The sequence below is a fragment of the Pseudopipra pipra genome, chromosome 1 (genome assembly GCF_036250125.1).
Source record: "Pseudopipra pipra isolate bDixPip1 chromosome 1, bDixPip1.hap1, whole genome shotgun sequence".
NCBI lineage: Eukaryota > Metazoa > Chordata > Aves > Passeriformes > Pipridae > Pseudopipra > Pseudopipra pipra.
In genome coordinates, this window is record NC_087549.1 from 100,669,319 (window position 1) to 100,694,004 (window position 24,686).

Here is a 24,686-nt window from a genome sequence, read left to right on the forward strand (position 1 = left end):
CAGCTGGTTGAGAGAGGGGATTGTCCTGCTCTGCTCTGCACTGGTGCAGCCTCACCTTGAATATTGTGTGCAGTTTTGGGCGCCACAATATAGGAAAGATTTTAAGCTGTTTGAGAGTGTCCAAAGGAGGGCAACAAAGATGGTGAAGGGCCTTGAGGGGAAGCTGTATGAGGAGCAGCTGAGGTCACTTGGTCTCTTCAGCCTGGAGAAAGAGGAGTCTGAGGGGAGACCTCATTGCAGTCTACAACTTCCTCGTGACGGGAAGAGGAAGGACAGACACTAATGCCTTTTCTGTGGTGACCTGTGACAGGAACCAAGGGAATAGCCAGAAGATGTGTCAGGGGAGGTTTAGGTTCTTCACCCACAGGGTGGTTGGGCATTGGAACAGGTTCTCCAGGGAAGTTCTTGCAAGAAGCATTTGGACAATACTCTCACGCACAGTGTGACTCTTTGGGATGGTCCTGCGCAGAGCTAAGAGCTGGATTCGATGAGTCCAACTGAGCATATTCTGTGATAGCAAAAGAACTTTAAACAAAGCTTTTCTTTTAAGCTTGATCCAAAATGAGGATACCCTTACTGCTAACCCTGCCTTGGCGAGTGTGGGGAAGACAGGCAGCATGCCTTTCACCACTGCCAGCTATCAGGGATGAAGTCACTGTGTTTCTGCAAAAGCTAAAAGAGCAGAGATGTGAGGAGCCATGGAGGTCCTGTCCCCCTCCCTGAAGGAGCTCACCCAACTGCACAATCTCCAGACCCAGGGAGAGAGAGGTGAGGTCCACAGCCTGAGGTTGTATGCTTCAGCCTCACCTTTGTGGACACTCCCTGTTGCCCCCCTACTACTCGTTGGCTTTACAGTTAAGGAAAAGTGTAAACATTCAGAAAAAGCAAATAGAAATAAATCATAGATATATTAGTAGGTGGAATTTAACTTTCTGAATTTTCAAAGAGCATTTTGTTATTTTATAAAGGCTCCTTTTGGAGGAGAGGAGAAAAGGGGCAAGGTTTCTACCACAAGGCTAGAGTTTTTATTTGTTTGTTTTATGAACCAATAAAATCAAATTCCATTTGTCAAGGGACATTTATTTCAATGCTAAATACCTTATGTTAAGATGTCAATTAAAGTTTTTCTGAAGGGGAAAGTTCCTCAGCAAAAAATTAATGTATTAAGAATGAGTATACCATTCCCCAGAGGACAGAATATAAAACAACCTGTCAAGTAATCAAAGATAACCAAAGAGAATGTGTTAACTCCCTGATGTTTTTTTTCTGTTCGGCATCAGGTGAATGCAAGCTCTCTTACCACCTGACAGAGCCCTGTTCTATTAATTTCTTGCTTCTCTCTTTCCATGACCCTTTTATCAGCACAAAAAAGCTTCACAAACTGGTGGCTGACACAGACATCCACTGACTGTGCATTATTTTAAGGACAACACCAACTTCTACCAGCCAGAAAAAGCCGTCAAGCTCACATGCCACTTAAATAAATAAAGCACAGTTATGCTCTGAAACATAGTGAACTGTTAATTGAAAATTAAGTTGTATTCAGCACTAGGAGTCTGTATTTCTTACAGACTGCTGGTAAGGGAGAGCCATGGCATTTGGTTTGATGCACCTGTAAGTGAGGCTTGTTCATACTCAATTTATAAGAGAAGGTAACAGAAAATTCCATGAATTAAGAAACTGTTCTAAATAGAACTTTTTATATTTTGACTGAAAATATGCCATGTGATATAAGATACTTGTAGGACCTGGAAGCAACTGTAATCTGAAAGTCAGAATTGTACCATACACTAAGAAGACACTTAACGCACATTTGAAATACCAGCTGATCCAAATGGAAGACTATGTACACAGATAGAAATGCTTAGAATGGTGTGAGGTCTACTCTACCAAAAGCTCTCATTGATTCCTTTAAAAACAAACAAACAAACAACAAAATCCATACCATGAATAAGAACTGACGAAAATACTTGGGTTTTTTTGCCTTAAATCCCCAAACAAAACAAACAAAACTCCATCCCAAAAAATCACCCACAGGTGAAGCAAAAGAAAAATCCCAAACACCAAGATCAACATGCCTTGTAAGGATCAATATTAAGGCACAAACTTCTGCTTCCACTTCAAGAAATTAAAATAGAGAAAATCTGGCCTAGGAAATATAAATGACTTGTTTTTCAGGCTATATACACAGAAGTATTTCTACTCTCAAGCTCAACTTGTTGCAATACGTTTTTAACATAAAAAGTGCATTTTCCCTTCCCCTGGAATTAGTCTTAATTAAATAAAATTAATTAAATAAAATTAATTAAATAAAATTAAATAAAATAAATTTAAAAAATAAATAAGAATGGTTTGGAATACAACACATAATTAAAATGCAAAAGCAGAAGTCTTTGGTCTAGGTTTTAAAAATCACATACATAGCCTTCTGAGCCATTTCAAAAAGCTATTTAAAGGTAGCCAAAGTTCATTACACTAGGACTGCTTACCTTTTTTCCTCCTGTTACAAATTGCTTGAAGTGGGATCTTACAAATTGAGGATGAACAGCAACAATCTGGGGATGATGGGGAAAGAGAGGATTGTGGATTAAATAAGAGTTTACATGAAGCGCCACATCACTTTTTAAACTAGATAACCCTTTGCCAATCATCAAGTATTACAGGTGAATTCTTTCTCTGAAGTAAAGCCTAGTTGTTTCAACATCTGTTTTTCCTAGAAGAGAAGAAAATTCTTCTAATTATATGGTATATGACAAGTCTGACGCTGAGAACCACATTACACCGAATCTACTTTTCTGTATAGCAAGCAGCAGAATTAGGACCAAACAGAACCCTTGCTGTGTGCAAGGGTTACTGCAATTAAATCTTGTCTGGGACCTGTCTAGAGGGCACACACACCTCAGCCCTGTCACAGGACAACACTGCATATGTCTTAACAACACGTCTTAAACAGTTTCTTTGCCTTACATGTTCCATGTCAAGTGCAGGAGATCCAGCTGTAAGAGCCGCAGAGGCCCTAGGAGGCAAGTGAGTCACATCTGGCATGTGTGAAAACTTAATGACCTCGTTCCCTTCCCCCGCCCTCAAGAGCAGCTGCAACATGGGAGACCCCAAGCAGCAAAACACAATCATTTGCCCACACCACCTTTCCTCATGCAAGAAATGTTTCTAGCTAAAAACCACTAGATATTCCCTTTTTCAACAGCCAGGCGGACACACATCTCTAAAGCAGAGTAAAACTCAAGTTTTGTCTTCAGACAAGGTACATCAGCATCTCTGCCCATTTGCCTAGTTGCAAAATATTGCCCTCGCATTTAGCAGAACCCTCAGAATTTGTATCACGAATCTACAAAGAAAGAATTATGCTGAGATAGGACAATTTCACTTTGCCTTTTGTATTTGAAAAATTCAATAATACTCCTTACAAAACCAAGATGGGCTTTCTTACTACCTTACCAGATCAAAAGCTTTTACATTGAGATAGAAAACTATTTTCTAGTGACTTGAATAACATTGCAAGGAGGTGGTATTCCTCTCTCTCATTTAGACTGAATGCGACCTTTCTGTTATTAAAAGACAACATCACCACAATTACTAAAGATTAAAGCAAGCACTTACTTTAATAGGACAGTCAAATGTTTCATGAAACTCTTCTGCTGAATACAATCCAAACACTTGCACCTGAAAAAGTACATTGAAAAGCCAAAAATGTTTACCTAATAACCATTTGACAATTAACATTGAATGTAAAAAACTAATAGTTAGAAGGTTAAGTTGAATGTTAGCAGTTACATCTTTTTTCCTAATGGAAAAGAAGTCAAAATTAACAATTCAGAGATAATTGATACAGCTTGATCTTCTACTGTGGCATCTCTCTAAATATTTGCAGCAGTACAAAAGTATTTTTTGAGTCTTTTTCCTCCTTTTTTTTTTTTTTTATTTTGTTTTGGGTTTTGTTTGTTTTTATTGTGAGGGGTTTTGTATTTGTTTTTGTGTGTGTGTTTTGGTTTTGGGATTTTTCTGTTTTGGTTTTTTTACAAATACAGTAAAAACTGCAAGTTCCTTTTGCTTTAGGCTGATCAAATCTGTTTAACAGATACTAACCTAAGTACAGTAAGAACAACATAAAAACATTCAGGAGAAGATAAATTAAAAATTCTTCCTTTCTGAGAAAGAATGGTAAGATTTTTTTTTCCCCTCCAAGCAATACAAGGTTTACATAAGAAAAGAAATTTGTGACAATAAAGCAAAACCAGACTGAAATCCAAGGACAATATATTTCTTGGCATCCTCTCCTCCTCCCAAATGCATTCAGTGCTATTTTGTTTTATTCCATGACCAGTGGTAATGTCTTTCTCTGAAGACTCCTTCCTTCTCTTTTATGTTGATATATCAGTACATTTAACAGTCAGCAGTGAAGTTGTAACCATAGGCAATCAGAATATCTATCAGAATGAATCCATCTGAAGAAGCCTCAACATTAAATAAATAAAAAAAAATTGTTTCTGCTGCCAAGAGAATTAACAGATTTTTTAAATGTTTTCTTGCGTTTAGTTATAAAACAAGTACAGAGGTATCAAGTGTTATGAAATACTATTAGATTTAGATGCTATGACTACAGAATAGGGTTTCTCATGATTTTTTTAAGTACAACCCTCTTTCGGACTCATGCCTCTTCATTCAATACGCAACGTTCCCTTCCCCAACTCTCAGATGGGACACTTGACAACTCAGTTCCCACAGAACTTAGGAGTAAAACAGGGCTGAAGACTTATGGCCAGGAATCAGTAATTAATTTACTAGTTATGATTTCCACAAAGATAATAACTGGTTTGCTTTTCCATTATGATTTTAAGAGGTTTCTACATGTTGTCACAAGCTGCTGAAACAAAGTCATCTCAGGAGGGATGGACACCAATGGTGGAAGAAGAGAGAAAAAAGAGCATCCCATGGAGCGATCAGCAGGAAAACTGCATCTGACACCAAATTTACTTTAGAAGGCTTTCAGACAGGCTCTCATTATTTTCTGGAAAATATTCTTCTTTTCTGGAAAAGGTAATACCTTCAGTAACTCTGCTCTACATGTTCAACAGATTGGACTCAAAAGTTTTAAAAGAACTTTTAACCTTATTTCTTTCTCCCCATCTCCACCATGATTGCTTCAGGCAGAAAAATAAAAAAAAAAAAAAAAAAGTAATAAAAAAATATAAATCCCCCTAGATAAAGATCTGCAGAACCAAGTCAGTAAATGCCAGTAATGGGCCTCAAAAAGAAGGCTTAATGGCTTTAAAAAGATCAGTTCTGAGGACAAGAACCCCCAAAATTCCTTCAGATAGTCAAGGAGACAGAGCAAAAACATTAAATTTTAGGTAAACTACAAGCGGAACTAAGCTATCAGCAAGGAACTAAGCCACCCTCGGAGTGGCTCAAAGTTCAGCAGTCTCAGTGAAGTTTAAAACATCTCAAACCATCTCATCTCTCTTTCAAGTTTGTCTCCTGGATACATCTCCTAAGCAGCATTATCAGCTCAGTCCACTACTCATTAGCGAATATACTGCCTCTGACAACGTGCTTTAAAAATACTTCTGCATGCACTGTGTAGGGCTGCGCTACTGATCCAAAGGATTAGAAAAATCAATATTTGGAGACTGTAAGATGTATCACAAAGCTGTGATTATGTAAGCCAGCCAAAGGGTTGTATTTAAGTTGGGCCTGGCTATAAGCCTAGAAAAGCTTTGGGCCGATGTCTAGAGGATTTTGCTTTCTCGGTTTTTGTTTTCATCAGTTGGCACAGCATATCCAATCCAACAGCCTACACAAAATAGAAGGAGAGGAAAGAGAAAATAAAACTGAGAGAAGAAAGAAAAAAAAAAGAAAATACATGACTAAAACATAACAATGCAAATTCTGTGGAAGCAGAATCCTCAAACATAACAAAACAGCCCTCTCAAATTAAAACTAATTAAGCAGAATTAGCAACAATGCCCTCAACATTTTCCTAATACTTCACTGAACACAGCCATATGATATTTCTTTAAGAGTATGGAAACAAAGTGGAGTGACTTAAAAGGAAAAAATAACTCAGCATAAAATACATGTTATGTTTACTCTAGGGACATCATATAACAGTTTATTACTTCTTAATGTTCTATATTCTTCAGAAAGAAAGTGATTCTTTTTATATTACAAACCTATATTGGATTTATCTATTTCTACTTTCCATGCTCACTCTGCTCATGATGCTCTTAGGTAGCTGGAAAAAGGATTTTGTGATTCCACTACATTTTGCTACTCCTGTCCAATTTTAAATATCCACAACCCACCATTCCAGTGCATCCAGACTTAGCTGTTTCTTTGCTTCCACACTTGGAAGAATCAACCAACCTTCAGTGATCAAAAGGCAGGCAAACAAAAACATTTTATCTACAAGTCGTATTTCTTGAAAAATGATCAGTGTAATACTTCATGGATTTTCTTAACATCAATGTTGTTACATGCATTAAAGATGACACTAACACATGCAAACAATGGGTTTTCAAGAGAATTTATATTTCTTCATGTAAAAAAAGTTACAAGCCAGAGTAAGGGTGAAAATTACACTGCTCTTATGTAATGACACGAGACCTTTAGCAAAACTGCGTGTCAGATCCAGGTTTTTCAAGACAACATACAACTAACTACATACAAAACTAACACACAAAAACTAACCTAAAAGATCTGCACAGTTCTGAAGCTGCAAGCCTGATTCCCTTTCTATTTATTCAAGCACCAAAATTCTCTTATACCGTAACAGTTCAACACCCAGCAGCGAGACTAGAGGGCTGGTGTTTGTTTTGATTTCTCTTCCTTTCCATGCCAGTGGTGACTAGTTGCAGTTGAGTCCACTGGACAGGAAGATTTTTCAAAGAACCAAATGTGCAGTACAGAAAAGCTGCAAGTAGCTCCCAAGCACTTGTTGGACATATATGACATACAAGTGCCAGGTTTTCACATTAGGTCTGGATGCTGACTGACAAGAGAGTTAGAGAATTGTACAGTGCTGCTGTGCTCTCCTCCCAGCCAACACAACTAGATCAAATCTAGTTTGAGAGTCCAAAAAACCTGAAAAAAGTAGTAAAATAAAATATATCAGACAGCAGAACAGATATGAGGAGGAGATTCTCATCCTAAGGCCTTCCCTCAAAAAGACAAATGGTTTCCATCTCTATCAGACTGGATATGACTCTGCCTATTGCAAAAGAGGACATATCTTCATTAAGTGGTAGAAAACACTTGCATCAATCCAGCTTTGTATTATAGCCCTTTTTTTGCTTAAAACTGATTAAAGAAAACCAAGCTGTTTCACGTTTTTTTTTCCCCTTTTCTTTTTTTAAAAAAGGATTTCACCATTTTTACTTATTTCACCAAGTTAATAAAGACTTTGCAATTTGTACAGGTGTTTTAACTTCTTACATTATCAACACTCCCACTGTAGTAAGGAGTGCTACACTATCCGTCCAGTAATCTGCCATTTTCTTACAGAGTATCACAACACACAAGTATGCATTTAAACCAATTTTAGAGGTGGATTCTTTCAAAGACATAATCCTTTCTGGGAAAGGTTTGTGATGTGGAAAGTCTAACTTCGAAATCACCCAGATCTTTCAAATCTCCAGATGAGTTTTTCGGTGAAGAATACGGTGAAGCATCAATGTCTCTGGACTCTATGAATACAAATATGTTGCATATTGTACTTGTGATACTCCAGCCCTGTATCAAAAACATCACCAGAATTAGCCTTGGCATCAGGACCATATTTGAGACTTCCTTGTATAGCATGTAATGACACACATATATCCACAATAGCTATTTCACTAAATGAAGACAGAGTCACTGTCCTAGTTAGAACAGCTGGGACCAGTTCATCACTGTGTGGGTGTAACCCAAAACTGTGTATTCTATAGCCTTCCATGCCATTTCCCAGAAACTGGTATCAATAGACCATTTACACCACCTGCCCAGAGCACGCCTGACTCCTCAGGCTATAAACTGGGTGTTAAGAGGCCTGTGAGATAGGAGGATGCTCCTGTCCTCACACCCATTGTGGAACTCCCTGCCCTGAGGAAGGTACTGGGCATTCCTGCCTGAACTGGAGGATATATAATCTTGGAGTCTTGGAACTTTTTTAACCACTCATGGGATCCAGAGGAAGACTGCAGACCACCACTCTCAACCAGACTGCAGACACCACTCTCGACAGGACTGCAACCACCACTTTTCAACCAGACTGCAATCACCACTCTTGACCAGACTGCAACAGCACTCTCAACAACAGGTTTTTTCCCCTCTCCTTTTACTTTGGACTCAGGGGGTCCAATGAACACCACTCTGTTCATGCCCCAGGGTGCTGGGTTATACATTTGGGTTTTGTGGGTTAAAACCAACTGTTTGTCTCTATAATCGTATTTATTGTATTATTTTGTTAAATTGTGATTCTGACTTGTAATCTCTCCTTTGAGTTGAGTTCATTTCCCCTGCTGGTTTACCTTTAAACTAGCACAGTCACCATTTAAGGTATTGAAGTCTTTTCAAATACAGCCACACCAAAGTAGAGATTATGGATATTTTAATATTTCTCAAATCAAATACATGTATTTAATATTCACTTAATATATGAAAAATGTGCATGGCTCATAGTCTCACTGAGCATAGGTATTTTGAGTCAGTAATCCACAGTCACATCAGAGGAGCCCTTACATCAACAGCAAGTGCTTGCTTCCCAATACCACAGGAAACACCTAAACCAACAATGCTAGCTCAACATTTTTATTACCTTCCACAATTACTGACCCTTGCCTTATCTTGCGTAGACAATTAGGAAACACTTGTGCTGTTTCTCACAGGCTGTAAAATTCTACAACCCACTCTGATAGGCACTAGTATCCCAATTACTGTGTCAAGATACCGACACCAAGATTTCTCTCAGAAACAAAAGGCTTGGATATGCAAACTGGCTGCCTGCCTGTTGAGGAAAATAACTACATATTTGCAATGAAAAAACCCAAATGCATACAGTCTAAAGGGCTTGTTTCCCCATTTTGCCTACTGCAAAATCTGATTTTATTTTTAATTTAAAGAACTTCTACTCAGTGGGATGCAACCATTAGGATTACCAAATTCCTGCTCTTGCAAGTCTACTGTGTAAGAAACGTTCTCCTCTGTAAGTCAGATGGATATTGTAAAATTATTTAAATTATTTTTAATGCACTGTATTTGTATATGAGCTTTATATTAAAAAAGAAGTTTAAATACACCCTGTGCATTAGAATTTTATCATTGCAAACCAACATTAGAAAAGACTGCCATCGACTGAAAAAACAAAAAGACATTGTTATAAGTGGAAAATCAATCACCAAAACCACTAAATGTCACAGCTCAACATTCCAGAGAAGCACTGATAATTGTTAGTTATACACTGCACAAATGATATATGCCCTCAGCCAAGGAAGTAGGTGCCAGTTTTTTAGGAAACTGTACATATATTGATTTTACATTTATTTAATGTGGCTGTTGTAAGACACTTTATTCTTCTGATAAACTATGATTGCTTATCAAAAGATTCTATAATTCAAGAGAAACATTCATAAAATGTGTGAAAATGAAAACCACCAGCCCACAGAAATCATGCCCACAAAATCCAATTTTGTGGATTTATAGCAGAAAGGCATTAAACTACTGTCTTGCAGGAACAGCAGAGTAGTCACTGAAGTATAACTGGCACAGCAGTAATGATTAAGGTGACATGTCCTCCTGCCACAGCTGTTAATCAGCTTAATACCAGTTACATTATTGACATTCTTGTAATTACTTTTTCTACGGCACATTTGTGCAAAATATACTTGACTTTAACTTTGAGTATTCAAAGGTGAGCTCAGTTCTCAAAATGTATGGTCAAAGTAGAGGTGCTAAATGCAGGAATTAACTCCACAGGTATCACAATTATCTCAAATGTAATACTGAGGACTATCTGCTACCTCAGTAAATATATAAATGGATTTGTTGTACCTTGCCATCTTCTGAGCAAACACCCATGTGTTCTCCACTTTCATCCAGGCTGATCTGATTTATCTTCACTGCGCTCTAGAGAAAGAAAATAAAGAAAAAAGACTTTTAAAGTTACATCACCAATGACATGCTTTAACATTCCTCACACTTCACGAGATTTACGTGTTAACAGTTGAGTATGTTTACTCGCATGAATCAAAAAATCCACACAGAATAGGTATTTCCGTGACAAAGCCATAAGACAGCCTTCCTTCCAGCCTTTTGCCTAACCCAAAAATTTTGACTTTCTCTTTGCAGTTACCAGCCTAAGGGCTCTGGAGCTCTCATGAAATGCCAGGCTCCCAGGCCTTAAGCATCTGTGCCTGTATACCACAGCTATTAATTCCTGCTATCAAAACTTAGGATAAAATACAGTGACCTCACCAGCACCAATGCAACTGAAAATTCTTCTGTTTTGGTCTGATAGTTATACTGGCAATTATTTCTTCAAATTCCTTCTCTTGCTTTCATTTTTGGCTCTTAATACTGTTCTCAGAAGTGCGTATTAGAAGGTACTGAAGTGCAACTTAGGTGTACTCATTCTTAGACAAATACTGAGAAATTGGGGGTTCTGAAAACTGCCCCAATTTAGTAAATTTTCCTTTGCCTATACTTTTGGTTCTAACCTACAGGGTTAGAGAACATGTTACTGTTTACTTAGCTTAAACAGCTATTCTTAAGTACTGAGAACTAACTTAAAACATCATTTGGGAAACTTGATGCATATCCTCTTGCATACAAACCCCAATCCAATTATATTCAAGTACCAAGAACCTTCTTATGTATCATGATGCTAGTTTCACCCTCTATAACAAATAGCTCATCATTTCAAGCATCACTGAAGGATCTTCACACGAGTAAGTCCCTCTTACACTTTTAAGAACAACTTTTAAGAAATCCATCACATGTTCGTGTAAAAATGAAGTGTCACTGAAAGAGCATTGGAGTTGTACAGTCACACTGGATGTCACACAACTGTGTATGAAATATCACAGGTCCTTATATATGCTATGGCAGTTGGAATTACATTAGAAGTACATAATAAAAAGTTATATAAAAACACCCTGTCCAGATGGACTATCTACAGGAGATAAACTGAGGTGTTCTCACCCCCTTTGGAAAGTTTTTCCCCATAATCTTTCACACACAAAAAAAATCCCAAGTCAGAAAAAGTAAGCTTTCCTCTCTTCCACTTTGAAAATAATATATGCCCAATCACATTTCATTTTCTAGAAGCTTCTTTCTAATCAAGGTTGAACAACTGTGCTTTGCACTGCAACAGTTGCCTGCTGAGTTGGGAAAATGATGCTACCCTTTTGCTTTCCTGCTTCCTTGAGTGCAGAAGACACTACACTTGGTCTCACTTTGTGTCACCACAAAACGGTACCTGGAAATATCGCAATTATTGCCCATTACCAAGTGGTCTTTCTACTGTGTGTTGTTTGCCAAGCAGTTCACTGCCAAGGGTGAAGTCACAAGGAATTTTTCTTGACTTACATGCTCCAGAAGCATTTTCATTTGCCACAGTGTGGTTGAGTTGCTACATTTCAAGATCAGACACAAGTGCATGACTGGCAGCACAGGCAGCTGGGGAATGTGCACCACCCCAGTGTTCTCCTGACACATTTAGGGGGATGTCAGTAGAGGAGTACAGCTCAAGCCCATCAACCTGATGGTGTGTTCAGCATCCTTGTAAAAGCTTGATTCTCAGACATTACACACAGAGTTGGCTAATTCCAGGACTGGAGGATGCTGAGTAGGGCAAGATATGTCAGTTTTCAGTCTGACCTGCTAGAAGCTTCATAACCAGCATGCACTTTTATTCCTGCCTTGCCTTGAAAAATGCCTTCCTAAACATCTATTTTGCTCATCAAGGTGCAAGGGAACATTTTCACTCTGTCTAGAGGTGGTGGTGGTGAAAAAGCCAGCATGTCTACACCATTCCCTCTGCAAGCAGAAACAACTCTGGCCATCTGAAAGGACCAGCACAGAAAGTTCAGCTGAGTTCCTCATGGAAGTGGCATGTTCTTTTTTGTTCTAGGCTGCATCTAAGTTGCCATTGCCACAACTTTCTCACAAAGTTTCCTCTCTTCTTTTACTACTTTGCAATTGCAAAGACAAAAAGTCCATCTTGAATATGAATAGTCCCACCTTGGTACAGGGTCATACAATAAGGTACAGTGTTCAACTGGTCGTGTTCTTCTCATCACTCCAGCACCTAAATGTGCCATCAGGCTGATATTAGAGCAACAGCAGATCTAGCAGCATTCCTGTGTGATAGGCCTTCTTGGAGGCAGTACTGCAATAAAGCCCAAGACAAAAAGACACAAAACAGGACACACCAGAAGAGCTGAACAGCTCAATCCTACAGTCCACACTGTTCCTATTTTTCTGTCAAATGGCTTTGATAAAATTTGACTCTGAAAAAATGAAGAGAAGAAAGTAGACAAAGTGGACTATGAAAGTTATCTTCACATAAAAGTTAAAGACAAGGAGCAGGATGATGGAATTTATCTGTTGTGCTGTGGTTTGAAAGCCATGTGGCAATAACTTTGGAGATTAAATGTGTGATTGCACTCAGATAACTCACAGTGTCTAGCAAGGCAAAACCTCTCATTATGTACATGCAAGATATTAAAGTATAACAGGAAGGGCTTCTATAGATATGCTGCAAGCAAGAGAAAAACTAGGGATAATGTGGGCCCTCTCCAGAAGGAAACAGGAGACCTGGCTACCCTGGATATAGAAAAGGCTGAGATTCTCAATGACTTCTATGCCTCAGTCTTCATGGCAAGTGCTCCAGCCACACTGCCCAAGTCGGGAAAGGAAGATGCAGGGACTGAAGGAATGAAGCCCCTAAGCCCACTGTAGGGAAGGATCAGGTTCAAGACCATCTAAGGAACCTGAACGTGCACAAGTCCATAGGACTTGAAGTTCATCTGTAAGTCCTAAGGGAGCTGGCAGATGAAGTTGCTTAGCCATTATCCTTCATTTTTGAAAAATCATGGCAGTCAGGTAAAGTCTCTGATAACTGGGAAAAGGGAAATCTAACCCCTATTTTTAAAAAGGGGAAAGCAGAAGACCCAGTGAACTACAGCTCAGTCAGTCTCACCTTTGTACCAGGCAAAATGATGGAGCAGATTCTCCTGGAAACTCTGCTAAGGCACATGGAAAACAAAGAGGTGACTGGTAACAGCCAACACGGCTTTATAAAAGGGAAATCATGCCTGACAAATCTGGTGAGCTATGACAGGGCTACAGCGTTGGTGGATAGAGGCAAAACAACTGACATCATCTATCTGGACTTATGCAAAGTGTTTGACATTGTCCTGCACAACATCCTTATCTCCAAATTGGAGAGACATAGATTTGATGGATGGACCACTCAGTGGATAAAGAACTGGCTGGATGGCTGCATGCAAATAGTTGTGGTCAATGGCTCATTGTCCACGTGGAAACCAGTGACGAGTGGTGTCCCACAGGGGTCACTGTTGGGGCCAGTACTGCTCAACATCCTTGTCAGTGACATCGACAGTGGGATCGGGTGCTCCCTCAGTAAATTTGCCGACAACACCAAGATGTGTGGTGCAGTTGACGCACTGGAGGGAAGGGATGCCATCCAGAGGGACCTTTAGGCTTGAGAGGTGGGCTGATCAAAACCTCATGAAGTTCAGCAGAGCAAAGTGCAAGGTCCTACACCTGGGTTGTGGCAACCCCAAGCACATCTACAGGTTGGGCAGAGAGTTGAGAGCAGCCCTGCAGAGAAGGACTTGGGGTGACGGGTGATGAAAAACTGAACATGAGCCAGCGGTGTGCCCTCACAGCCCAGAAAGCCAATGGAATCCTGGACTGCATCAAAAGGAACATGGCCAGCAGGTCAAAGGAGATGATTCTATTCCTCTACTCTGCTCATGTGAGATCCCACCTGTAGTACTTAGTACAGTTCTGGTGCCCCCAACATAAGAATGACATGAAACTGTTTAAGTCCAGAGGAGGGCCACAAAGTTGACAAGAGGACTGGAGCTTCCCCCCTACGAAGACAGGCTGAGAAAGTTGGAGCTGTTCAGCTTGAAGAGAAGGTTGCAGGAAGACCTCATAGCAACCTTCCAGTATCTGATGGGGGCCCACAGGGAAGCCAGAGAGGGACTCTTTGTCAGGAACTGTAGTGATAGGACAAGGAGTAATGGGTACAAACTGAAAGAGGGGAAGTTAAGGTTGAATATTAGGAACAAAGTTTTTACTGTGAGGGTGGTGAGACACTGGAAGAGTTGCCCAAGGATGCCCCAACCTCGGCAGTGTTCAAGGCCAGGCTGGATGAGGCCTTGAGGAACCTGGTCTAGTGAGAGGTGTCCCTGCCCATGGCAAGGGGGTTTGGGACTTAGATAATCTTTAAGGTCCATTTCAACCCCTTAACATTCTATGATTCTAGGACAATATCAGTGGGGAAAAAGGTGATTCCACATTATTTGCATTTTTTCCACATTCAAAATTGCGCACAATACTTCAGAACAGTTTGTTGAATAGAAATTTGATGGATGATACAGTATTTCACAGCTGCGTATATAACTAGCAATTTGTTACAAGCTTTCTGCATGCCCAACACCTCTATCAGTTGCTTTTAACTTTTCCTTTTTCCTAGTGTTTATTGTCCCTTTTGTCTGTACCATACACAGATGACAGTCAGGGAAAACAACTAAATTCAACTAAAAGCAGATGTGTTCACTTACACAAACCTCCTGCTAAGTTCCAACAGGAGATGCTATTCTAGATGATGTACGCAAGGCAAAGCAAGCACAGAGTAATTTTTTTCAGCACTCAAGTCAAACTGGCACATTGAGTATTAGCCTGTTCGCTGACTTTACAAGTCAGAACTTTCTGCCAAGCTCAGAAAGTGATGATAGACCATGAACGGTCCAGGACCCCTAGCATTAGACCAAGTAAAACCACATAATTTCCTTATGATCAGAATGATAGTTCCACTATAAAAATGATAATAATACACATTGTATTTCTCAAGCAACATAACTGAAATCTGGCAATAAAGAGGATCCTGTTAGGAATGGAAATACACTTAAATGATTAACCTGGGAACAGCTTCAGAATTTCATATACTGTGGAAGTACGGGCAAAGAAGGAAGAAATACCTTCAGCTGAATTTCCATTAGCTGCAGTTTTCTTTCTGATGGAGACATGCTTGGAATTCTGCACAACATAAGTAAGTTTGACTGTTCAAAATCAATAATGTCAAGCTGACACTATAGAACAAAAAAAAATGTTACCTTAATGGACGAAAGAGAAGTTTAGAGAGCAGGAGAGAAAGCTAGCAGACACCTTGCATATAAAGATCTAAATGCAGGCTTTTGCAAAATCTAAAATTTAAAGGAAAGGAAAATCAAGTATCTAGCAGCAAATGTACCTCATGTGATAATCAATTACCTCATGTAAAATGCTTGAAATAAATGCTCTTAGTATGGATTATATCAGCTCTTCAATTAGGAGTAAATTCACCACCACTCAGAGAGCTTCTTTTAATTGTGTTCTTTGTGGCAACTCCCTCTCCCCTGACACTCATCATCAACCCACCTTATACAATCAGTCTCCCAATGGTGAACCTGAGAAATCAATCTGCTAATGTATAATTTGTAAAGCTCCCCTGACTAACAAATGGATAATTGATTCTTTCACAAATGCTGCATCCCAATGGATATGAAGTGGATGAACACGAAACATTAGACTGGATTTCACTCCAATTCTGTGAGAAATGCAATATTTACAAGCTAGGAATCTAAATGTTTTAATAATTGCCTGTGACTTCATGTCTTTTAGCCATGGTTAGCAGGCAAGCAGCATTCATGTTAGGAGTGTGAAAAGCAAAGCAGTGTTCAGTCATACTTACAGCAAAGCTCATCTTACTTCAAGAGCTTCCCATCATTCTTGTAACCCCCTTAATCAGCACTTTCATCCATTCTTTAAAAAGAATTTTCAGAAACTTTTCCTAAATTAATTCAAACATTGTTACTTATCTATGTATACACATATGTACATATCCAAAGAAGAAAAACACCTATAGGTCTTGTCTGCTACAGTAATATCAATCTGGATCTGCATAATGATTATGTAGCTGCTCTCCACAGTAAGGCAAACTGTATGTACAAGTTGAATTGTAATTAAAAAATTGTCTCCTACAAGTGCCTATTTTTCATTTGTTCATATGTTTCATCTGCATGACATTCACACAAACAAGCATGTAAAGCTCCAATGTACAGAAATACAATCAATCAACCCACTGTTTTACATATTAGCCTACTGGAGTAAGGATGACCATTTTTATGCTTGTATTACTACCACCATGGTGAAGGTATCTAAGCCCAAATACTGATTTGTAAACAGAATCTGCCTCAGTCATTGTCATAACTAAGCTAAGTTCCTTGCGAAATACAATCCTAAGCCTTTCTCTAGGTAGGATGAGGAACTTGCTTTGAATAGCACCTCAAATCTTCAGCAACAGCTACGCACAAGTGTATTACATGTTGTTTGTCCCATCTATTTTGACTTCAAAACACTGATATCCAGAGTTTTCTGATACTGAGGACTATCTTTAAAAAGAAATTGAACTCATGCCCTTTTCTCGCCCCAGATGCTGCAGTGTTGCGATGATTTACACATATTTTGCATATTTGTAGAGTTTTATTGATACAACAGAGGTAAAAGCAACTCAGAAACCAAATTCTGATGCTGTATCATGATTTACCTATAAAAAGGTAAAAGTATACACATACCTATGTGTTTATACGTAGCTGAGAAAGACAGCACAGTAACAGAAAAGCTTAAATTGAAAAGGCATCTGTAAATGTTACAGAAAAAGCTGTTCACCACTGCCTGCTACAGAAGTAGTACACTCTGAATTTACAACACTTAAAATTCATTTGATGAAAATTTACTAATATCCACACCAAAGAGGTTTAGTTCAACAATACTAGCAGAGAAATTCTGATAAGTGAGGATTCCTGCTCCATTGCATTTCCTATAACACTATTGAATCTGTCATTCTTCAAATGAAAAATGGGAGATTATATTGGTTAGAAGAAAAGGGAGGGGGGAAAACTGGGGAGAGTGACAAGGTCTGGGACACAGAACAATAACAACATTAACTTTTATTTTGTCTGTGGGAAGGCAGACCTTGCCTACAAAAACAAAGATCTCAAAAGCTTGTCTAAAACTAAGGGAATATAAGGACAAGAAATCTCTCATATACAGTCTAAGACAGTGAGAAAGACCAAAAAGCCTACAGTGATTTCAGTATTTTCCACATCAGTGAATATCTTCATCTTGTTTGTCAACTGCAGGGACTAAGAAAAAAAGGAAAAAACCTTCAAGGAAAAAAAAAATAACAAGGGATCTCCCTAAATCTGTAGTAGTTGCTAAATAATCAGAATGCTTGTCTAGGAATGATGGACCTATTACTGAAAACAAATCTATACTGAAAGCCTACACTGCTTCCTAGCAGAGTTTAACTGTTAGCTAATTCCTGATGGATCTAAAGTAGAATCTCTTTTCTGCTAAAACACTTGTGTGGTAAGGAGATATCCCCCTGGGAACTCTGTGCCAAGGTAAACAAACTACTCCCATTTCCCTTCTCTCCCTAGGTCCCCTTTACTATCCTCTGTATAACTGTAGGGCTTCAACAATGTTATGTCCTAAGCCTGCCTCTACTTCTTTGTTGCTATCTGTGTATTAAAGCCATCTGAGAATATGAAGCAATATTCCCCATCACACACCCATAGGGAGGGCTGATGAAGGTCTGCAGGTGATACATACACCCTCCTTGGAAGATCCAACAAACCCTCAGGAGAAGACTAGTCCAGGCAATGTGGAGGTTCACCTCACCAATTTCTCTAACTGCTTTCTTTTCAGAACAGTTCAGCAAGCACAATGAACTCGTGGGAATTCACCGTTCAACATTAACTTTCCACACAGGCTAGTGAATTATAAAATGGGCTTTGTAGAAGAATCCCCAAGACATATCAAAACCTCTGAGCATGAAACTTAAGGGGCACTTTCACAGCTTGTTTCTAACAGAACATCACCATTATTGTCATTAATGTATTTGACAGGATTTTTTAGAATTCCGCTCTCAAAGTAGAAAGTATGAGATTTTACTCCATTTCTTGATAAGCCAAATTTCAGAGACATGACTGATGAAAAAGGCCAACCAGGTCATACAGTGCAAGTTCTTGTCAGGACAAGTTTTCTTTTTAGAGATTATTTTATTGGTGCTTCAACCAAACAACTTTTAAAGAAGCAAAAAGGCTCTTGACTATTCTTCTCAGGGGTCAGGCATTGTTGTGCCAACATCATTTCCAGGAAGCTTTTCACAACAGTCACGATGCTCATCCCGCTCTCTGACACAAGACAGAGGACATCACCATATGGAGTAACTCTGTTTCTCCATGCATTCCATACATAGCCTGTATTTTCTTCACAGATACATAGTTTTCTTTTTTCTATAATCTCCTGAAAAACTTGCAGTAAGTACTTTTTGCAGTTATTTTAGCTCATCAGCCATTCCACTACAATGATCCAAACCTAATGGCCACTGAAATCAGTGAAAAGATGTCTCACTGAAGGAATCAGACAGAAATATTACAAGGGAATGAATTCCCTTTCCTGGCTGAGAACAATGTAAGAGGTCATATTTCTGGCGCAGTTAAATATTACACTGGTTGATCAATGTTGAAGTTCAGCCAATAGCTACAGCTAAAGTGTCATTTTCTATGTAAACATTCAGTTATCAACACTGGTATAGATTGGCATAAGTCAGAGCTACATGCAATAACAAACACATTTTCTGATTACTGAAAGCATTGTATTCTCTTTGGACACCAACTCTGGACCTTCCTTTATTTGCAATTATAACATCTGGTCTCATAATTCCACCAGAGATACTCAACAATAGTCAGTGTTAGGTGTCTGATTCTTGACAGGATCCTAAAAACATATGCAAACCAAAATGGAGGGAGAGGGAAGCACTCACACAAGTAGAAACTAGGTATCATGAAATGTTCTGTAACTTACTGTAAGCAGCATATTGTATGCCATATCCTCACTGTGACAGTAAGATAGAAAACGCTAAATGTGAAGATGAATTGATTTTATGCAAGTTCCTCAATGCATTTACATACAAAGAGGCTCTATTTCAATACCAGTGAAGTATAGACTTGATTGCATATCATAAACTTTATTTAAAGTAGATCAAAAAAGCAAACAGATTAATTCCCTCCTCCATCTTTACATTGATCACATTTCACAGCTCCTATCCACAAAAGTGCCAAGACCTCCAGTAACTAGACTTCAATTATGCAGCCAGTTTAGTAGCCAGTTTAGGGTTACAGTGGTGAATCTTCCAACACCAAAATACCAATTTCTGGCATTTCTTCTACTTTTATTTCTCTGTGTCACAGGACACTGAGTGAAACTAACTTCCTCAGCAGCACCACAGTGGAGATGGCCAGCTTGACATTAGCTATTTTTCTCAGCAGCCGTTCTGATGGCATTAACACCTGAGATGATGAAATCTGGACTGTCCACGTTTACCATTCCATCAGGAGTACAATAAACTAACTGCTATACACACTTTCATGTCTTTTAAAACAAATAGGTCTCATCCTTCAGAAAGGAATCCTTATTAGATTTATTAAGTTCATTATCAATAATATCTTCTTCCATGGGAGAAAATACTTAGTTTTGCCTTCATGTTTTGTTCATCATATTATGCCCCTGTTACGTCATTATGCATTTTTAACAGTGCTCTATTTTTATTGTAAATGGAAACAAAGGACTGTAGCTTTATCATTAATGTCAACTTGTATAAAAACCATTGTTCTCCAGAACTCAGTCTTTCTAACTAAGAAAACATTTTCTAATGCAAATAATATTTTATTAATGCCAGAACTCTTAATAATTCTGACAGGCAAACTGCTATTATTCTCTATATGCACATAAGTGCCTGCATTCCCTATAGACAAAGATGCCATGCAGGTATAATATCCCATTTGAAAGGAAAACAGCCCTGCGAAACAGCAATATACTAGCTTCTTAGGAATCAAACCTTTCCAAATCCTCCTTGTGCTTTTAGAGGTAGTTAGGGTTTAGAAAACACACATCTGAGTTATCGGTCTTCTATGAAAATATTTAATCAGTGCTACGTGAAACTAGCTGTTTCATTGCTGCCAATAAAACTTTAGAACAACTTGGCACAGTGGTCCAGCTACATATCAGCAAAGAGCATTTAGGGCGGGTTGAGACAGATGTGACACTATGCTTCTGAGATGACTGAAAAAAGGAAGCAGTGAATCACTGAACTGTCTCATGTCAATCCACATCACCTGGTCAAACCAGAAAGTTCCCAGTAGGAGAGAGATACCCCGGATGGTAAAAATCTGTGGTTCTTCAAATACCAAAAAGCAGTAAAAGATGGAACAAGCTAGTAGCAGCATCTAGTCTTTCTTGTCAGGGATTATGCCTCTGGAAGGCACAGAAAAGTATGTTCTTTATTTCACAGTTGTTTGGAATGTGTTGGTAATCTTTTGAAACTATAGGAGCCAATCACACTCTAGAAAAATTTTGCTTAAATCGCAGATCAAAAAAATATTACTGTGCATGGTTGTTTAATATGTCTTTGAAATTAGAAACTATGTTTCTGTGTTTTTCTTAAAAGCAAATTAACTTTGTTGCCTAATATCGTTGTCAAATTATGCTGCTGCATAGGGCAATTTTTTAGAGAAATGGTCAATAATCATTGTAAACACAAATTACATTTTCTAAATAGTCACAAGATGTGGTATACATTCAAGCAGCAAATGTTACTAACCCTGGATGGTGAAAGAGTTAGAAGGAAAAAAAATTGTTTTGAGGATTTGATGTATCTTAATAATGTCACAAATAATTTTGTTCAAAAATGTTTGAAAGTGACACATGTAAATCCACTTAGCAGGATTAAAGTAAGAACCTCCTGATCTTTCACAAAACTAAGAGTCAATGAAGTCTGGAGAAAAAAAACACTTTGGAAACCGCCCCAAACTATGTTGTATTAAATGTATTAATGTCCTTCATGTTTAGCATTCTCCCCTTATGAAATATTTTCCCCCTAGAATATTCAATACTTTAGTTTTTTTTGAAAAAACACATAGAATATGATAGCATTCTACCAAATCAAGAGAAAGTGAACTATTTTCTATGTCTAGATTCTTGTAACAAAACAGTATTCAGTCACTTTACCTCATTAAATGGTGACATTAACAGACTCTAACTGAAATCAGGGACACTGAAGAGGGCTGCTAAGGTATCTAAGGTACTTGCTAAGTTGGTCATGTACATTTACAGTTGGTCATGAAATGCAACCGACAGACAACAGGATACCCACTCTGTAGAAAAGTGATTGATACTGGAGTACAAAATACAAAACTTCTTCCTATGCTTCTATTTCCTTTCCTCTCTCAAAAAAAGAGAGGAAAACAATATGCATTTTAAACATAATGAAATTGTAGAAGGATCATTCCATCTAAGGATGAGGCTGACATCCTTTTCAAAAAAGGTACATGGGCAACATAGTTGCTAGTGACGAGTTCAAAACAGACGGCAGAAACAATTGCCATCCCAGATGCAGCTGATAAAATATGCAGGCTTTATACTTTGATGGAAACTTATTAGATCTACAGCATCCATGTTACTGTTTGCTACTTCACAAGCACACATTTGACTCATATGAGCTAACAGCATTCAAGAAATTAATGACTGGATCACACAAGACCTTCTGTAGCTGAACCCATACTTCCAACTAAACTTTTTACATTACTCTGCACTAAGCTACAGAGTTATTGAAGCTACAAGCTTGAAAGAATAATTGAACGAAACAGTCATGCTTGCTCAATTTTGAGCTTATAAAAATTAATCATACGTGATTCTAAAATTGTTTAAAACTCCCTCATTTCATCCATACTCTAAACAACACCTCTAGTAATAACTAATGCCTTCCACATCCATCTGATCTCTTTGGTTAACTAAAACTTTAAGCAACACTCCCTTCAAAGGAAATCAGATACAGTGGTACAAAGATGATGTACAAAACATGTATGAGGTTGTTTTTTCTTGTTTCAGTTTTGTCAGATAAGAAACTTTTCTTAGATCTATGGAATAATGACCATGACACCACAACTTTTGCTGGTCTAGGCAAACTACCACAGGTGTACACCATGATTCCTGCCAAAGAAGTCTCCTAATCTTCAGTAGCTCCACGGTTCCCATTGGAAACACTCCAGGTCACAACCAACCTAATAAGCACGGTACCAGAACAAACATCGTAAGACATACTTTCCAAGCCTTTATAACATCCAAAAAGCCAGACTCAAAAGGCCATCTGAGTTATTCCCACAACTACTGTAAAAACCTTTGGATTTCCAAATCATCTGCAGTTAAAATGAAAAGACAGGTAGACAGAAACAGAAGTGCTATTAAATTGCATGTAGACATTAAAGTCTTAAGAGCAAAATCCCAAAAGATGACACTTTTATCCGTTTTTTCCATTTGAAAGAGCTAGGGGTTAGCTTGAAACATGTAAGACATAAGAATGCACCACTCGTTTGGGTGGGAGGTCCCAGGGAGGGGAAGGAAACTTGTCCCTTGCACAGACACTTGCTTCTATCAAAACCTTAATTTTCATTTTTTTTCCGGAACTTACATTTATAGTAGTCCTCTTTGTTTTGTACAAAACACAGGGTTTCTAGCTTCAAATTTAACAGGCACAGTGATACCCTGCAAATACTAGCACACAGCTACCCAGACTGTTGTGTTGCTTCACTTCATCTCCCAAGTAGGTTTTCTTTCATAGGCTGACAGTGACAACTAAAATGATGTAGTTAAAAGTAATAAACAGAGAATTTTAAGTAGCCTGTCAAAGTAAGTGACATTTATATCATCTTAGTCTTAAACTCTCATGCAAAGTTCCATCCAAAGCAACTTCTTCATTATACAATCAAATGCTAAAAGTAACCTTCCCTATTGAAAGATCCTGCATTATCTCTTGCAACAGTCAGTAGGTTCTACATAATTTCTAGTATTTAGTGCTTAATGCACCCATTTTTTTGTTAGAAGTACTTTTTTTCTTGTTAACAAACTCTTGCAAGGGGACATCAAGTCAACTGAAACCTCTGACATTTTGTTTGCAGCCTGCTGATTTATCAGCAAAATCCACAGGCCACAGACTGACCTTCAAGAAAGGTCTTGCTCCAGAGGTTGGAGAGTGCTATAACTTTAATACACTCGAAGGCAACAATACCACCACAGAAGGAACTCCCTTTCAATTTTTCAAGATAGCAGAGATGACCTAGTGTCGTGGTTTGGACCTTGTTTTCCCCCAGAGGCTGAGAAAAGTGGTAGACCCCAAGGGGTGGAAACCCCTAGAAGTTTTGAAATTCTGCCCAATGGACGCTCCTGCAGAAATGTAAACATATCACAACCAGACCGGAAGAGAAGAGTGGTAGTTTTGGTTGTTGGAGAAGTGGTGGCCATGTTGTGAGCCACGAGGTAGGGGCTCTAAGCCCCTTGGGGCCTCTGGCCCCCTCCCAGCCTCTGGCTGGGGGCTGCAGGGACCTGGAACAGCATAAGGCTGAGCTAGGTGCCTGTAGTTATGCCGGGAGATGTTTGTCTTCATGGGCACACAGCAGCAGCCGGGACTGATCAGAGAAACGGTGGCAGAGAGCCAGGAGATAAGAACCTAGTTGAAGGAGCAGCAGAAGCAACAGCAACATGCAGCACTACAGAGAAGACTCCTGGAAAGGGAGAGAGAGAGAACCAGCAGCTGAAAGACAGAGTTTGGGGTAAGAGACTGATACCAGATCCCCCAAAACTCCCTTGGAGACCCTCTTGGAGAAGAGGGACATGGACTCCTATTTTAGAGGAGCCTTGGAGTATGCAGCACGAGAGAGAGAGGAGCTGAGAAGCTCAGGGCGTCCCGGAGCTGGACCGGGATGGCCAGATGGAATGCGGGGGGAGTTGACCTTGGCTCCCCCCCCTTGCACTGCTGCCGCGGTGGCAGCCTGAGAGACAGAGCACGGAGCTCTGCAAACGGGAACTTGAATCCCCTGAGGAAGGGACTTTCACGAAGATGCCCCGGCATTTCGTGATATGCCTGTGGTGATGCGAGTCTTGTCCCTGCTGGCAGTCCACAGGTGAGGCCTTCGCTTGGACCGAAGGAGAGCCGAGGGGCTTGGAGACCCCCTTGTGTATGTTGAACAGAGATCCAGCTACAACAACCCAGTTACTGCTGCATGGAGGACAGAAGAGGAGCTGCTGCTTAAGGACTGGAAGGGATCTGTCCTTCTTTCCCTCCTGGACTTTTATTTGGAGGGGAGAAGAGATCTGGTCCATTGTAAATACATATGTCATGGTAGAGATAGTTTGTGATCATGTGTATAATGTGATGTTATATTTATTTGTACAGTCATTGTAATATATTACCTTTCCCCCACTTTGAGTCTGGTGTGTGTTTTGTCTGGAAAAGCCCATCTCACATTGGGTTGAGATGTGGGAGGGGGGATGGAACTAGG

The 24,686-nt window shown here is 39.1% G+C and overlaps 1 protein-coding gene across 3 annotated transcripts in view; it reads right to left on the bottom strand.

Moving 5' to 3' along the window:
* VPS41 (VPS41 subunit of HOPS complex) overlaps positions 1-24,686 on the bottom strand; it is a 107,250-nt gene that overhangs the window by 54,593 nt on the left and 27,971 nt on the right. For all 3 annotated transcript variants that reach the window (XM_064667983.1, XM_064667973.1, XM_064667990.1), the window contains 3 exons: positions 10,045-10,119; positions 3,619-3,681; positions 2,490-2,555 (listed from right to left, as the gene is read on the bottom strand). In XM_064667983.1, coding sequence (XP_064524053.1) covers positions 2,490-2,555; positions 3,619-3,681; positions 10,045-10,119 — 204 coding nt within the window. The remainder of the gene's footprint in view (positions 1-2,489; positions 2,556-3,618; positions 3,682-10,044; positions 10,120-24,686) is intronic.